General features: G+C 44.0%; 2 protein-coding genes across 2 annotated transcripts; both read right to left on the reverse strand.

Moving 5' to 3' along the window:
* Positions 1-329: 329 nt before the first annotated feature.
* Positions 330-4,313, reverse strand: ran (RAN, member RAS oncogene family). The gene is made up of 7 exons (XM_084150045.1): positions 4,228-4,313; positions 3,243-3,306; positions 3,036-3,120; positions 1,807-1,932; positions 1,195-1,382; positions 879-1,049; positions 330-712 (listed from the first exon to the last, which is right to left on the reverse strand). The coding sequence occupies exons 2-7, from the start codon at positions 3,273-3,275 to the stop codon at positions 668-670; spliced, it is 648 nt and encodes a 215-aa protein (XP_084006171.1). The 5' UTR covers positions 3,276-3,306; positions 4,228-4,313; the 3' UTR covers positions 330-667.
* Positions 4,314-4,784: 471 nt separating this feature from the next.
* ndufs8b (NADH:ubiquinone oxidoreductase core subunit S8b) lies at positions 4,785-15,008 on the reverse strand. Its single transcript, XM_084150064.1, has 5 exons — positions 14,944-15,008; positions 14,623-14,712; positions 5,867-6,039; positions 5,396-5,524; positions 4,785-5,026 (listed from the first exon to the last, which is right to left on the reverse strand). The coding sequence occupies exons 1-5, from the start codon at positions 14,948-14,950 to the stop codon at positions 4,895-4,897; spliced, it is 531 nt and encodes a 176-aa protein (XP_084006190.1). The 5' UTR covers positions 14,951-15,008; the 3' UTR covers positions 4,785-4,894.
* Positions 15,009-15,759: the final 751 nt, after the last annotated feature.

Below are 15,759 nucleotides of genomic sequence, written 5' to 3' on the forward strand. Positions count from 1 at the left end.
CCACCATAATTTGCAAATAAATTCATTAGAAATCCTACAATGTGATTTTCTGGAGGAAAAAATTCTCAATTTGTCTCATAGTTGACGTGTACCTATGATGAAAATTACAGGCCTCTCATCTTTTTAAGTGGGAGAACTTGCACAATTGGTGGCTGACTAAATACTTTTTTCCCCCCACTGTATAAGGAACCTTAAGTAATTTATTTCCGGAATTGACCCCAACCCTAGCCTTATATCAGCTACTTAAGATTAGCATCTACCATGCTAAACTTCTACCCCTAGCCACACGTTAAAACACTTAGCAAAACAATGAATCAGAGAACTGCATGTTATATTGAGAATGTTTTTATTCAAAGTTTATTCCCCCCCCAAGTGCTTCCGGTTGGTCGGCCTTAGCCCAGCGTGTGCCGGGGAAGGGCAGAGGGTGGTGCTTGATGATGGTGAGTAACATTGCCATGCCAACACTAGGGCGGTGTCTTACAGTGAAACTAGAGAACCACACGACTTCACCATGTTTGTATTTCTTTCCGTTTTAAAACAAGCGAAACAAAAAAATAGAGTTCAAAAATAAAAAATAAATCTGCAACGGGATTTTACAGTAAAGGGGCCAAACTCAGACAACTTCCTACCACGCGGGGGGGGGGGGTGAGAGATCATAGGTAACAGGTTAAAGGTCATCATCTTCATCTGGGAGCGCTGTTTCTGATGCAACCTGGAGAGGGTGGAGAAAGTGAATAATGGTTAGGACGATACATAACAAAAGACATTGATATATGTAATAATCTAGCCAATCTAATCCAATTTCATCTGATAACATTTGACAGTCTGGTCTCTATGCAGTCAATATACCCGTGCTGGGCCACTGTGGTTCTACTCACTTTGAGGTCGTGCTCGTACTGCGCGGCGAGAGAGGGGTCCATGAGGATCTCTGGGGGGGCGAGGGCGGGCATGGCCACAAACTCCAGGTTGGGGTCTCCAATCAGCTTCCGCGCTAGCCACAGGAAGGGCTTCTCAAAGTTGTAATTACTCTTAGCAGAGATGTCGTAGTACTGAGAGAGAGGAGGGGGGGGGGGGGGGGGGGTCACAAATGTTGCTTATTTACCCATTATTTCATCAGGGCAAGTCTTTCAGTTTGCACAGAAACCCAAATACACTGCATAAGAACAGTCTACTGTACTAAAGTGTAATAATTACCTGGAGGTTCTTCTTGCGATGGAATACGATGCTCTTGGCTTTGACTTTCCTGTCTTTGATGTCCACCTTGTTGCCGCAGAGGACTATGGGAATGTTCTCACAGACACGCACCAGATCACGATGCCAGTTGGGTACGTTCTTGTAGGTGACTCGAGATGTGACGTCAAACATGATGATCGCACACTGGGCTGGAGAGTGGAAGGTGAGAGTACAAAGTAGGAGTGGAGAGAAAAGAGAAAGGCACAGATGGAGTGAAGAGTCAAAGAAAGCAAGAGAAGGATATAGAAAGGGAGAGTCACAACATGAATCTACTCAACACAGCATCCTTAGAGGGGGCAGTGGTTACCCATTGTTAGAATAGCTATTGTCATTCATTAGAGTTCCTGGCCCTGGAGGGCACAACTTCTTCTGGTGTCAAATGGGCTATCAGAAGTACTCTGCTTCAGGGCAAGGTTAACAATGGGTGCAGGACTTTAGCCATTGGTTATAAGAACTTGCCATTGACCTTCCATACAAAGCTCTGTATGCAAGTATTTTAGTAGAGCACAGAGTTCTTCCTCCTGGTCATGAAAAACTCCAGGATAAGCTAATAAGCACTGTTTTATACCATACCTTGGATGTAATAGCCGTCTCGGAGCCCTCCAAACTTCTCCTGCCCGGCTGTGTCCCACACGTTGTATTTGATGGCCCCTCTGTTAGTGTGGAAGACCAGCGGGTGCACCTCCACCCCCAACGTGGCTAGAAGGAAGGAAAGGGGAGAGAAGAGGGGAAACACAACAGGAGAAATGAGGGAGGGGAGAGATTGCAGGAAACAAGGGAGAGTTAGGTGGAGGGAGAATGGGAAAGAAGAGAAAGGGACAGTTTTACAAGACAGGTCCTAAGAGGCTAGAATGGTGTCTGTGTTTCACTGTGTCACACGCTTTCTGCACATTGCTATTTACATTTAAGTCATTTAGCAGACACTCTTATCCAGAGCGACTTACAAATAGGTGCATTCAACTTAGGATAGCCAGTGGGACAACCACCCCCTGCCCCTTTTATTTTTATTTTTTATGGGGGGTGTGGGGGTTAGAAGGATTACTGTTATACTATTCCAGGTATTCCTTAAAGAGGTGGATGAACGTAGTGCCCTCGTTTGGGTCTAAGGTCTGATCAGAGCCTGAAGGTAATGAGGTGCCGTTCCCCTCACAGCTCCGTAGGCAAGCACCATGGTTTTGTAGTAGATGCAAGCTTCCACTGGAAGCCAGTGGAGTGTGCAGAGGAGCGGGGTGATATGAGAGAACTTGGGAAGTTTGAACACCAGACGGGCTGCAGCGTTCTGGATAAGTTGTAGGGGTTTAATGGCACAGGCAGGGAGCCCAGCCAACAGCGAGTTGCAGTAATCCAGACGGGAGATGACAAGTGCCTGGATTAGGACCTGTGCCGCTTTCTGTGTAAGGTAGGGTCATACTCTGCGAATGTTGTAGAGCATGAACCTGCAGGATCGGGTCACCGCTTTGATGATAGCGGAGAAAGCTATCTGATGCCTCCATCCAACCTTTCATATAGGAGGCATCTGCACCCTGACAGTTGAATCTGCCACCATGGCTCCCTCCCAATGCCTAAAACTCTGATTAAGCGTTATACAGTATGAAAAAATGTATGGGGGGGGGGGGGGAATGTATGCACTCACTAACTGCAAGTCGCTCTGGTAAGAGCGTCTGCTAAATGACTAAAATGCAAAACTATTACAGGCTGTGTTCAGAGGCCTAGCACCCATTTATCATCCCATGTGGCTGTGTTCTCACTATAAATTGTGTGTTGTTGGTTTAAGTAATTACATGCCAATTGGAGTGACTTACCAACATATTTCTTCTCAAACTCTCCCGTCAAATGTCTTTTGACGAAAGTGGTCTTTCCTGTTCCTCCATCGCCAACCAACACAAGCTGAGAGGAATAGAAGTTGAAACATGGGTGGAAACAGCAGCTAGTTACCCATGACCAAACTCAAAATATAATCCTGCTTCATGTTCTAAAACCGTAGACGTCTGAGATATAATAGCCCTCACCTTGAACTGGACCTGTGGCTCGCCTTCTGCCATTGTTAAATGTGTTGTGGTTTTTGATGTTCTCCTAAAAACAGGACAGGGCGCAGTAATGGTTAGCTAGTTACATAACCTGGGTAGCTGGGTTAACTAACTAGCTACAGAGTTAACTGGTTTGCTAACTAGTTGGTAATGATGGGATCGCTAAACTGCAGCAAACTTTCGACATATCGAGACAGCAGCACGCGCCCAGGAACTAGCTAACAAACAAGTAACCTCGCTAGTTAACGCTTGTTTTAGGGCGGTTTTAATTCTAGCAACTTCTTCCAAATCCATTGCATATTTTCCGACATTTGACAACACGATATTAAAACGTGTAAACAATCAGATGATTACAATCGAAATGCAGTTATATGCCTTCTAAATGAAATATTCATCAGTGTTTTATTTGATGTACCTAGTACAGCATGCATTTTTAACGCAGAGGATGGCTAGCTAACAGTTAGCATTTGATGAGTGCGCCACTGATTCAGCAGGCTGCCGCACTTTTCTAGTTTCGACTGGAACAATGTCTGTGCAGCGCTAAAATCTGTCCCCGTTTAGCTAGCTAACAGGCTAAGTAAACGTTTGTTGTGTAAAAACTAACTCAGTCTCAAAGCACACAACTGGTAGAATCTGTTATTTGTATGGACAATAACAATAGATAGCGAAACATCCTCAATCACAGAAACAGAACACATTTTTTTTAAAGTCTCGAAATCCAGTTAGTTAGCATTTCGCAAAGCTAACGTTCGCTGCAAGCTAACATGGCAGCTAACGTTCGCTAGCATGGTCTTGAAAATCAATAAAATGGTCTAATAACTCCGCATATTATCAAAATATTTACTAAACTGAGTGTATATGTACACCAATAACGTTCGTTAGTGTCTCCAATGAAACCCATTTTATTCACAATGATTAAAAATTGAATTTAGACAAGCTTCACATCAGGAAAAATGTTTAGACTCACCGCCGTTGAAACGAAGAGGAAAAGAGTAAATGGCTGCGTTCGCGGGAGATTCAGCGTGGATCAGTCAGTTTCCGCCCATGTCATGTGATCAACGCCAGCAATACAACGCTTTTGTTACAACTCCCGATGATTTCATACACGTACAGATGTAGGATCTTAATTTGAGCCAGTTTGCTAGAGCAGGAAAATAATCCTGCAGCAACATGAAATGTTTATTATGCCGATAATGATGAATGGACATTTTTGTAGGTGTTGACACATTTTTCATTAGGGCAAATCAAGCTACAGTATCTACAGTGCCAAGCTATCACTTTTTAACTTCTTCCAAAAGTGGATGAAGAGTACACAAAGAGGCCTTCAGAACATAATTTATTTTCTTCATACAAATACATAACCTACAATTTCATCTACAGTTATAATACTTAAAAGTTTTTGTTAATGACAAAATGTGCATGAGGTATACACTGATCAAATAATGATTAATGTACAATTTGTGTGTGCACTTTTACACTTGTGTTTATTTGCCTTTGACAATAGGCCTACTGGCTCTCTCTGTTAAAAGTATGATCTATTGCTTTGTTTGTGTAATATTAATTGACATTAGATTGTCTTAATGTTTACGGTATGCATAGTATATGTAGTTAGGTTGGTTTGCCAGTACGATGGTCTATCTATAGAGGTAGTCTGCATGTATGTTGGCAGCAATCTCTGACTCCCACTGATCTCCATTGTTCAGTAGCTTCTCTTTGTTGTACAGCAACTCCTCGTGGGTCTCCGTGGCAAACTCAAAGTTTGGACCCTGAAGGACATGAAAGAGAGAAATAAGTCCAGAAAGCCCTAGAATACTCCAGAAGTTCTGGAATAGGCTACTGAATGTTCTGTTTTAGAAGTTGACAAGCTGAGAGAAAGAAAGAGATATTTTCCTCAGATTATTTTCCTTTTTGTAATTTAACTTTTTGCACATCATTACAACATGGTACATAGCCATAATTTGAAATGTTTCTATTCCTTTGAAACTTTTGTGAGTACTGTTTACTGTTTTTGATTGTATTTTTCACTTTGGTTTATTATCTATTTCAATTGCTTTGGCAATGTAAACATGTTTCCCATCCCAATAAAGCCCATTGAATTGAAAGAAAGAAAGAGAGATGGGTTGTCAGCTGTTTACCTCCACAATAGCATCAACAGGGCAGGCCTCCTGGCAGAAGCCACAGTAGATGCACTTGGTCATGTCGATGTCGTAGCGAGTGGTCCTCCTGCTACCATCTGCACGTGTCTCAGCCTCAATGGTAATGGCCTGGGGCAGACAAGGGGCAGCAGAGAGAGGACATAATGAGCAAGAGGAGGGAATGTAAACCATGTGAACTCTATGGGGACTTAACTGGTCTTTGTAGGGGTTACCTGGTTGGGGTAGCATTCCATAGTAAAGTATATGAAGTTACCTATACCCTGGGTACTGTTGTGAACTGCAGGTACATACAAGCAGGTATTACTGATGTATAGGCCTATATACAGTAGTTTGTAGTACTAGTGTGTATAGTGACCAGGGCATTGAGGGCAGTGTAGTGCATTGCCAGTGCCAGTGTGTGTATAGGCTGCCAGTGTGTGTATAGGGTACAGTAGGTGTGTATAGGGTCACCTGGGCAGGGCAGACAGCCTCACACAGCTTGCAGGCGATACAACGTTCCTCTCCGTTGGGGTACCGGCGCAGAGCGTGTTCACCACGGAAACGAGGAGACAGGGGACCCTTCTCAAATGGGTAGTTGATGGTAGCGGGCTCGCGGAAAAGGTAACTCATAGTCATCCCCAATCCTGGAGGAGTATGGGAAGACAGGTAAAGGAATGTTATAGAATCTATTAAACAAGAGACAAAATTCACAAATTCTACAGCACAACCGCAGAGTAATGTCTTAAGTGTAAAACTAATTCATGCCTTTTGGTAGAGCTATAAAATCCGAAAGTTATGGGCAGAGTTAGAAAACTGTCTGTCAGTTTTACAATGTAAATGTACTTTTAATCCGTCTATCTGCCTCTTCCATCAATCCTATTAGCCAATCTGGACCCCTACAAATCATCTGGGCTAGACAATCTGGACCCTTTCTTTCTAAAATTAGCCGCCGAAATTGTCGCAACCTCTATTACTAGCCTGTTCAACCTCTCTTTCGTAACGTCTGAGATCCCCAGAGATTGGAAAGCTGCCGCGGTCATCCCCCTCTTCACAGGGGGTGACACTCTAGATCCAAACTGTTAGAGACCTATATCCATCCTGCCCTACCTTTCGAAAGTTTTTGAAAGCCAAGTTAACAAAACAGATCACCGACCATTTAGAATCCCAACGTACCTTCTCCGCTATGCAATCCGGTTTCTGAGCTGGTCATGGGTGCACCTCAGCCACGCTCAAGGTCCTAAACGATATTATAACCGCGATCGATAATAGACAGTACTGTGCAGCCGTCTTCATCAACCTGGCCAAGGCTTTCGACTGTCAACCACCGCATTCTTATTGGCAGACTAAATAGCCTTGGTTTCTCAAATGACTGCCTCGCCTGGTTCACCAACTACTTCTCAGATAGAGTTCAATGTGTCAAATCGGAGGGCCTGTTGTTTGGACCTATGGCAGTCTCTATGGGGGTACCACAGGGTTCAATTCTTGGGCCGACTCTTTTCTCCGTGTATATCAATGATGTCGCTCTTGCTGCTGGTGACTCTCAGATCCACCTCTACGCAGACGACACCATTTTGTATACATCTGGCCCTTCATTGGACACTGTGTTAACAAACCTCCAAAACGAGCTTCAATGCCATACAACACTCCTTCAGTAGCCTCCAACTGCTCTTAAACACTAGTAAAACTAAATGCATGCTCTTCAATCGAACGCTGCTGGCACCCGGCCACCCGACTAGAATCACTACTCTCGACGGGTCTGACCTAGAGTAGGTGGACAACTACAAATACCTAGGTGTCTGGTTAGACTGTAAACAATCCTTCCAGAATCAAATTAAGCATCTCCAATCCAAAGTTAAATCTAGAACCGGCTTCCTATTTTGCAACAAAGCCTCCTTCACTCATGCTGCCAAACATGCCCTCGTAAAACTGACTATCCTACCGATCCTTGACTTCGGCGATGTCATTTACAAAATAGCCTCCAACACTCTACTCAGCAAATTGGATGTAGTCTATCACAGTGCCATCCGTTTTGTCACCAAAGCCCTATATACTACCCATCACTGTGACCTGTACGCTCTTGTTGGCTGGTCCTCACTACATATTCGTCGCCAAACCCACTGGCTCCAGGCCATCTATAAATCACTGCTAGGCAAATCCCAGCCTTATCTTAGCTCATTGGTCACCATAGCAACACCCATCAGTAATATGCGCTCCAGCAGGTATATCTCACTGGTCATCCCCAAAGCCAACACCTCCTTTGGCCACCATTCCTTCCAGTTCTCTGCTGCCAATGACTGGAACTAATTGCAAAAATCTCTGAAGCTGGAGACTCTTATGTCCCTCACTAACTTTAAGCATCAGTTGTCAGAGCACCTTACCGATCACTACACCTGTACACAGCCCATCTGAAATTAGCCCACCCAACTACCTCATCCCCATATTGTAATTTATTTTGCTAATTTGCACCCCAGTATCTCTATTTGCACATCATCTCTTGCACATCTATCATTCCAGTGTTAATACTAATTGTAATTATTTTGCACTATGGCCTATTTATTGCCTTACCTCCATAACTTCCTACATTTGCACACACTGTACAGTGGGGGAAAAAAGTATTTAGTCAGCCACCAATTGTGCAAGTTCTCCCACTTAAAAAGATGAGAGGACTGTAATTTTCATCATAGGTACACGTCAACTATGACAGACAAATTGAGAAATGTTTTTCCAGAAAATCACATTGTAGGATTTTTAATGAATTTATTTGCAAATTATGGTGGAAAATAAGTATTTGGTCACCTACAAACAAGCAAGATTTCTGGCTCTCACAGACCTGTAACTTCTTCTTTAAGAGGCTCCTCTGTCCTCCACTCGTTACCTGTATTAATGGCACCTGTTTGAACTTGTTATCAGTATAAAAGACATAAAAGACACCTGTCCACAACCTCAAACAGTCACACTCCAAACTCCACTATGGCCAAGACCAAAGAGCTGTCAAAGGACACCAGAAACAAAATTGTAGACCTGCACCAGGCTGGGAAGACTGAATCTGCAATAGGTAAGCAGCTTGGTTTGAAGAAATCTCCCTCGATCTGGGGCTCCACGCAAGATCTCACCCCGTGGGGTCAAAATGATCACAAGAACGGTGAGCAAAAATCCCAGAACCACACAGGGGGACCTAGTGAATGACCTGCAGAGAGCTGGGACCAAAGTAACAAAGCCTACCATCAGTAACACACTACGCCGCCAGGGACTCAAATCCTGCAGTGCAAGACGTGTCCCCCTGCTTAAGCCAGTACATGTCTAGGCCCGTCTGAAGTATTTGGTCAATAACAAAAGTTTCTCAATACTTTTATATACCCTTTGTTGGCAATGACACAGGTCAAACGTTTTCTGTAAGTCTTCACAAGGTTTTCACACACTGTTGCTGGTATTTTGGCCCATTCCTCCATGCAGATCTCCTCTAGAGCAGTGACGTTTTGGGGCTGTCGCTGGGCAACACAGACTTTCAACTCCCTCCAAAGATTTTCTATGGGGTTGAGATCTGGAGACTGGCTAGGCCACTCCAGGACCTTGAAATGCTTCTTATGAAGCCACTCCTTCGTTGCCCGGGCGGTGTGTTTGGGATCATTGTAATGTTGAAAGACCCAGCCACGTTTCATCTTCAATGCCCTTGCTGATGGAAGGAGGTTTTCACTCAAAATCTCACGATACATGGCCCCATTTATTCTTTCCTTAACACGGATCAGTCGTCCTGGTCCCTTTGCAGAAAAACAGCCCCAAAGCATGATGTTTCCACCACCATGCTTCACAGTAGGTATGGTGTTCTTTGGATGCCTGGCGGCGTAGGGTGTTACTGATGGTAGGCTTTGTTACTTTGGTCCCAGCTCTCTGCGGGTCATTCACTAGGTCCCCCCGTGTGGTTCTGGGATTTTTGCTCACCGTTCTTGTGATCATTTTGACCCCACGGGGTGAGATCTTGCGTGGAGCCCCAGATCGAGGGAGATTATCAGTGGTCTTGTATGTCTTCCATTTCCTAATAATTGCTCCCACAGTTGATTTCTTCAAACCAAGCTGCTTACCTATTGCAGATTCAGTCTTCCCAGCCTGGTGCAGGTCTACAAGTTCAAACAGGTGCCATTAATACAGGTAACGAGTGGAGGACAGAGGAGCCTCTTAAAGAAGAAGTTACAGGTCTGTGAGAGCCAGAAATCTTGCTTCTTTGTAGGTGACCAAATACTTATTTTCCACCATAATTTGCAAATAAATTCATTAAAAATCCTACAATCTGATTTTCTGGATTTTTTTTCTCATTTTGTCTGTCATAGTTGACGTGTACCTATGATGAAAATTACAGGCCTCTCATCTTTTTAAGTGGGAGACCTTGCACAATTGGTGGCTGACTAAATACTTTTTTTCCCCACTGTATATATATTTTCTGTTGTATTTTTTGACTGTTTTGTTTATCCCATATGTAAGTCTGTGTTGTTGTTTTTATTGCATTGCTTTGCTTTATCTTGGCCAGGTCACAGTTGTAAATGAGAACTTGTTCTCAACTGACTTACCTGGTTAAATAAAAAAATAAAGTTCAATCATTTGAAAATAAATTAGACGACCAACAGGACATTAAAAACTGTATCTTATGTTTCACCGAGTCATGGCTGAACGACGACATGGATAACATACAGCTGGCGGGATATACGCTACATTGGCAGGATAGAATGGCTGACTCCGGTAAGACAAGGGGTGGCGGTCTGTGTATATTTGTAAACAGCTGGTGCATAAAATCTAATACAAAGGAAGTCTCTAGGTTTTGCTCGCCTGAGGTACAGTATCTCATGATAAGCTGTAGACCACACTATTTACCAAGATAGTTTTTATCTATATTTTTAATAGCTTTCTATTTACCACCACAAACCGATGCAGGCACTAAGATTGCACTCAATTAGCTGTATAAGGCCATAAGTAAACAGCAAAACGTTCATCCGGAGGCAGCGCTCCTAGTGGCCGGGGACTTTAATGCAGGGAAACTGAAATCCGTTCTACCTAATTTCTACCAGCATGTTAAATGTGCAACCAGAGGGGGAAAAAAAACTCTAGACGTCTTTTACTCTACACACAGAGACGCGTACAAAGCTCTCCCTCACCCTCCATTTGGCAAATCTGACCATAACTCGACCCTCCTGATTCCTGCTTATAAGCAAAAACTAAAGCAGGAAGCACCAGTGACTCGTTAAGGAAGTGTTCAGATGACACAGATGCTAAGCTACAGGACTGTTTTGCTAGCACAGACTGGAATATGTTCCAGGATTCATCCGATAGCATTGAGGAGTACACCACATCAGTCACTGGTTTCATCAATAAATGCATCGATGACGTCATCCCCACAGTGACCGTACGTACATACCCCAACCAGAAGCTATGGATTACAGGCAACATCCGCACTGAGCTAAAGGGTAGAGCTGCTGCTTTCAAGGAGCGGGACTCTAACCCGGACGTTTATAAGAAATCCCGCTATGCCCTCCGACGAACCATCAAACAGGCAAAGAGTCAATACAGGACTAAGATTGGATCGTACTACACCGGCTCTGACGCTCGTCGGATGTGGCAGGGCTTGAAAACTATTACAGACTACAAAGGGAAGCACAGCCGCGAGCTGCCAGTGACACAAGCCTACCAGACGAGCTAAATCACTTCTATGCTCGCTTCGAGGCAAGCAACACTGAAGCATACATGAGAGCATCAGCTGTTCCGGGTGACTATGTGATCAAGCTCTCTGTAGCCGAAGCCGATTTAAGCAGGTCAACATTCACAAGGCCGCAGGGCCAGATGGATTACCAGGACGTGTACTCCGAGCATGCGCTGACCAACTGGCAAGTGTCTTCACTGACATTTTCAACATGTCCCTGACTGAGTCTGTAATACCAACATGTTTCAAGCAGACCACCATAGTCCCTGTGCCCAAGAACACCAAGATAACCTGCCTAAATGACTACCGACCCATAGCACTCACGTCTGTAGCCATGAAGTGCTTTGAAAGGCTGGTCATGGCTCACATCAACAGCATTATCCCAGAAACCCTAGACCCACTCCAATTTGCATACCGCCCCAACAGATCCACAGATGACGCAATCTCTATTGCACTCCACACTGGCCTTTCCCACCTGGACAAGAGGAACACCTACGTGAGAATGCTATTCATTGACTACAGCTCAGCATTCAACACCATAGTGCCCTCAAAGCTCATCACTAAGCTAAGGACCCTGGGACTAAACACCTCCCACTGCAACTGACGGGCCGCCCCCAGGTGGTAATGGTAGGTAACAACACATCTGCCACGCAGATCCTCAACACGGGGGCCCCTCAGGGGTGCATGCTCAGTCCCCTCCTGTACTCCCTGTTCACCCATGACTGCATGGCCAGGCACGACTCCAACACCATCATTAAGTTCGCCGACAACACAACAGTGGTAGGCCTGATCACAGACAATGATGAGACAGCCTATAGGGAGGAGGTCAGACAGTCGTGAAGAGGGCACGACAAAGACTATTCCCCCTCAGGAGACTGAAAAGATTTGGCATGGGTCCTCAGATCCTCAAAAAGTTATACAGCTGCACCATCGAGAGCATCCTGACTGGTTGCATCACCGCCTGGTATGGCAACTGCTCGGCCTCCGACCGCAAGGCACTACAGAGGGTAGAGCGTACGGCCCAGTACATCACTGGGGCCAAGCTTCCTGCCATCCAGGACCTCTATACCAGGCGGTGTCAGAGGAAGGCCCTAAAAATTATCAAAGACTCCAGCCACCCTAGTCATTGACTGTTCTCTCTGCTACCGCACGGCAAGTGGTACCGGAGCGCCAAGTCTACAGTGAGGGGAAAAAAGTATTTGATCCCCTGCTGATTTTGTACGTTTGCCCACTGACAAAGACATGATCAGTCTATAATTTTAATGGTAGGTTTATTTGAACAGTGAGAGACAGAATAACAACAATAAAATCCAGAAAAACACATGTCAAAAATGTTATAAATTGATTTGCATTTTAATGAGGGAAATAAGTATTTGACCCCTCTACAAAACATGACTTAGTACTTGGTGGCAAAACCCTTGTTGGCAATCACAAAGGTCAGACGTTTCTTGTAGTTGGCCACCAGGTTTCAGGAGGGATTTTGTCCCACTCCTCTTTGCAGATCTTCTCCAAGTCATTAAGGTTTCGAGGCTGACGTTTGGCAACTCGAACCTTCAGCTCCCTCCACAGATTTTCTATGGGATTAAGGTCTGGAGACTGGCTAGGCCACTCCAGGTCCTTAATGTGCTTCTTCTTGAGCCACTCCTTTGTTTCCTTGGCCGTGTGTTTTGGGTCATTGTCATGCTGGAATACCCATCCACAACCCATTTTCAATGCCCTGGCTGAGGGAAGGAGGTTCTCATCCAAGATTTGACGGTACATGGCCCCGTCCATCGTCCCCTTTGATACGGTGAAGTTGTCATGTCCCCTTAGCTGAAAAACACCCCCAAAGCATAATGTTTCCACCTCCATGTTTGACGGTGGGGATGGTGTTCTTGGGGTCATAGGCAGCATTCCTCCTCCTCCAAACACGGCGAGTTGAGTTGATGCCAAAGAGCTCAATTTTGGTCTCATCTGACCACAACACTGTCACCCAGTTCTCCTCTGAATCATTCAGATGTTCATTGGCAAACTTCAGACGGCCCTGTATATGTGCTTTCTTGAGCATGGGGACCTTGCGGGCGCTGCAGGATTTCAGTCCTTCACGGCGTAGTGTGTTACCAATTGTTTTCTTGGTGACTATGGTCCCAGCTGCCTTGAGATCATTGACAAGATCCTCCCGTGTAGTTCTGGGCTGATTCTTCACCGTTCTCATGATCATTGCAACTCCACAAGGTGAGATCTTGCATGGAGCCCCAGGCCGAGGGAGATTGACAGTACTTTTGTGTTTTTTCCATTTGCGAATAATCGCACCAACTGTTGTCACCTTCTCACCAAGCTGCTTGGTGATGGTCTTGTAGCCCATTCCAGCCTTGTGTAGGTCTACAATCTTGTCCCTGACATCCTTGGAGAGCTCTTTGGTCTTGGCCATGGAGGAGAGTTTGGAATCTGATTGATTGATTGCTTCTGTGGACAGGTGTCTTTTATATAGGTAACAAACTGAGCTCAGCTCATTACCTGTATAAAAGACACCTGGGAGCCAGAAATCTTTCTGATTGAGAGGGGGTCAAATACTTATTTCCCTCATTAAAATGCAAATCAATTTATAACATTTTTGACATGCGTTTTTCTGGATTATTTTGTTTTTATTCTGTCTCTCACTGTTCAAATAAACCTACCATTAAAATTATAGACTGATCATTTCTTTGTCAGTGGGCAAACGTACAAAATCAGCAAGGGATCAAATACTTTTTTCCCTCACTGTAGGTCCAAAATGCTTCTACCCCCAAGCCATAAGCCTCCTGAACAGCTAATCATGGCTACCCGGACTATTTGCATTGCCACCCCATCCCCCTCTTTTACGCTGCTGCTACTCTATTTATTATCTATGCATAGTCACTTTAACTCTACCCACATGTACATATTACCTCAATTACCTCGACTAACTGGTGCCCCCGCACATTGACTCTGTACCGGTACCCCCTGTATATAACCTCCGTACTGTTATTTTATTTTACTGCTGCTCTTTAATTATTTGCCATTTTAATTTTTTTCTTAAACTGCATTGTTGGTTAAGGGCTTGTAAGCATTTCACTGTAATGTCTACACCGGTTGTATTCGGCGAATGTGGCAAATAACATTTGATTTGCTTTGATTTGTCTATTGGCATACTTCAAGACATGGTATATAGGTTAGACAATATTATTTTTGTCACATATTGAAGAAGCTATTACTTAAATACTGGGAGTCAAATGATACTCCACCATTAAGAAAATGGAAGAATCGAATGCTTTATTATTTAAATATAGAAAAAAAATCTGCCTACAGACAGAAACAACATAACACAATTTGAAGTCATAGGGGGCAGTCTTACAAGTATTAGAAACAACATAGGGTGTGGATACAGTGGGAATGTGGGTCTGAGCAAATGTGATGTCATTAATGTTTGTGGAAATGTATTTAAAACATTAAGTTGTTTATTGTTTTTGTCTATGTAAATTCCACAAATAGTAAAATAAAATACAAAAAATAATGTAATTCAGGCCTTCGGTGTGTGTGTCACCTCTGAAGAGCTCTGTCCACAGGAGAGTCTGAGCAGCTCGGTCTGTGATGGACCTCATATCAAGGGGAAGCTCTTTGGCATTCACATACTCTACACACACACAGACAAACAGACAGACACAGAGAGAGAGGAAGAGAGGCAAATAATACGAAAGGAAAGGGAGATACCTAGTCAGTTGTACAACTGAATGCATTCAACCGAAATGTGTCTTCCACATTTAACCCAACCCCTCTGAATCAGAGAGGTGCGGGGGGCTGCCTTAAATCAGAAACACAATCAAATGAGTAATTACTGCTAAATTTCAACATTTGTGTTACTTACTGTACATCCCTCTCTGTACACTGAGGCTGAAGTGTCGAACCAAGGCAGGGCTGTTGACTCCAAAGGTGCCTAACGAAGAAACATAGAGGACAGTGACACAGGTAGCCATCACCCCTAAATCAATGCAGACAGTCATAAGGATGCAATGCAAGTCCACAATTCACTAACATTGGAAGCTTCTGGGCAATTTAATTTACAGGTGTCTCGTGTTACCTGGCCTGGAGCAGTAAAGCAAACACAATGCAGTAGACATCACAGAAAGAAGAAACTGGAGAGAGAGAGAGAGAGAGTTGGTGCATTTGTTGAAAAGTCAATGTAAAATAGACAAAATATTGGATTCTGATCCCACATGTCCAGCAGCAAAAATAACCCTTCCATGTGACCTCCAGTGAGCACATCCTAAACACATAAGCTATTTGTTAGTGTGCAAGGTGGTGAACAGACTTCCAGGCAGCTGCTTTACCCTGCACTTTCCTAATCTCCCGTCCACAATCTGGCCCTTACGTCACACTGACCTTACAAATAAATGGCATACAATTATAGCCGCACAAACATTTAGGCCTACAGTATAGGTTACTACTGTAGGAATAAATATGGTTAATGTCACTGGCAAACAAAGTTGAAAGAAAAAGCGTGCAGGTCCTCTTAAATCACGTACAGTGTGATATAACATTAACTAGGCTATGATTTGATAAATAAACCTTGAGGAAAAACGGTTCTAAAAAATAAAATAAAAAACACTTTAATAATAAGGCACTATGGACGGTAGGCTATATGAGCTGTCTGTAGCCTATGACAGGTGAAGCCGTCCGGTCA

This window comes from Coregonus lavaretus (genome assembly GCF_964263955.1).
Source record: "Coregonus lavaretus genome assembly, chromosome: 32".
Taxonomy (NCBI): domain Eukaryota; kingdom Metazoa; phylum Chordata; class Actinopteri; order Salmoniformes; family Salmonidae; genus Coregonus; species Coregonus lavaretus.

Excerpts from the sequence above, each read along its gene's own strand:
- ran (XM_084150045.1), bottom strand. The coding sequence starts at position 3,275 with ATGGCAGAAGGCGAGCCACAGGTCCAGTTCAAG. Across the intron at positions 3,121-3,242 it reads AGCCACAGGTCCAGTTCAAG|CTTGTGTTGGTTGGCGATGG; the intron begins GTGAGGGCTATT and ends TATTCCTCTCAG. Across the intron at positions 1,933-3,035 it reads GTTTGAGAAGAAATATGTTG|CCACGTTGGGGGTGGAGGTG; the intron begins GTAAGTCACTCC and ends CCTTCCTTCTAG.
- ndufs8b (XM_084150064.1), bottom strand. Across the intron at positions 6,040-14,622 it reads GTGGACAGAGCTCTTCAGAG|GATTGGGGATGACTATGAGT; the intron begins GTGACACACACA and ends ATACTCCTCCAG. Across the intron at positions 5,027-5,395 it reads CTGTTGATGCTATTGTGGAG|GGTCCAAACTTTGAGTTTGC; the intron begins GTAAACAGCTGA and ends CATGTCCTTCAG.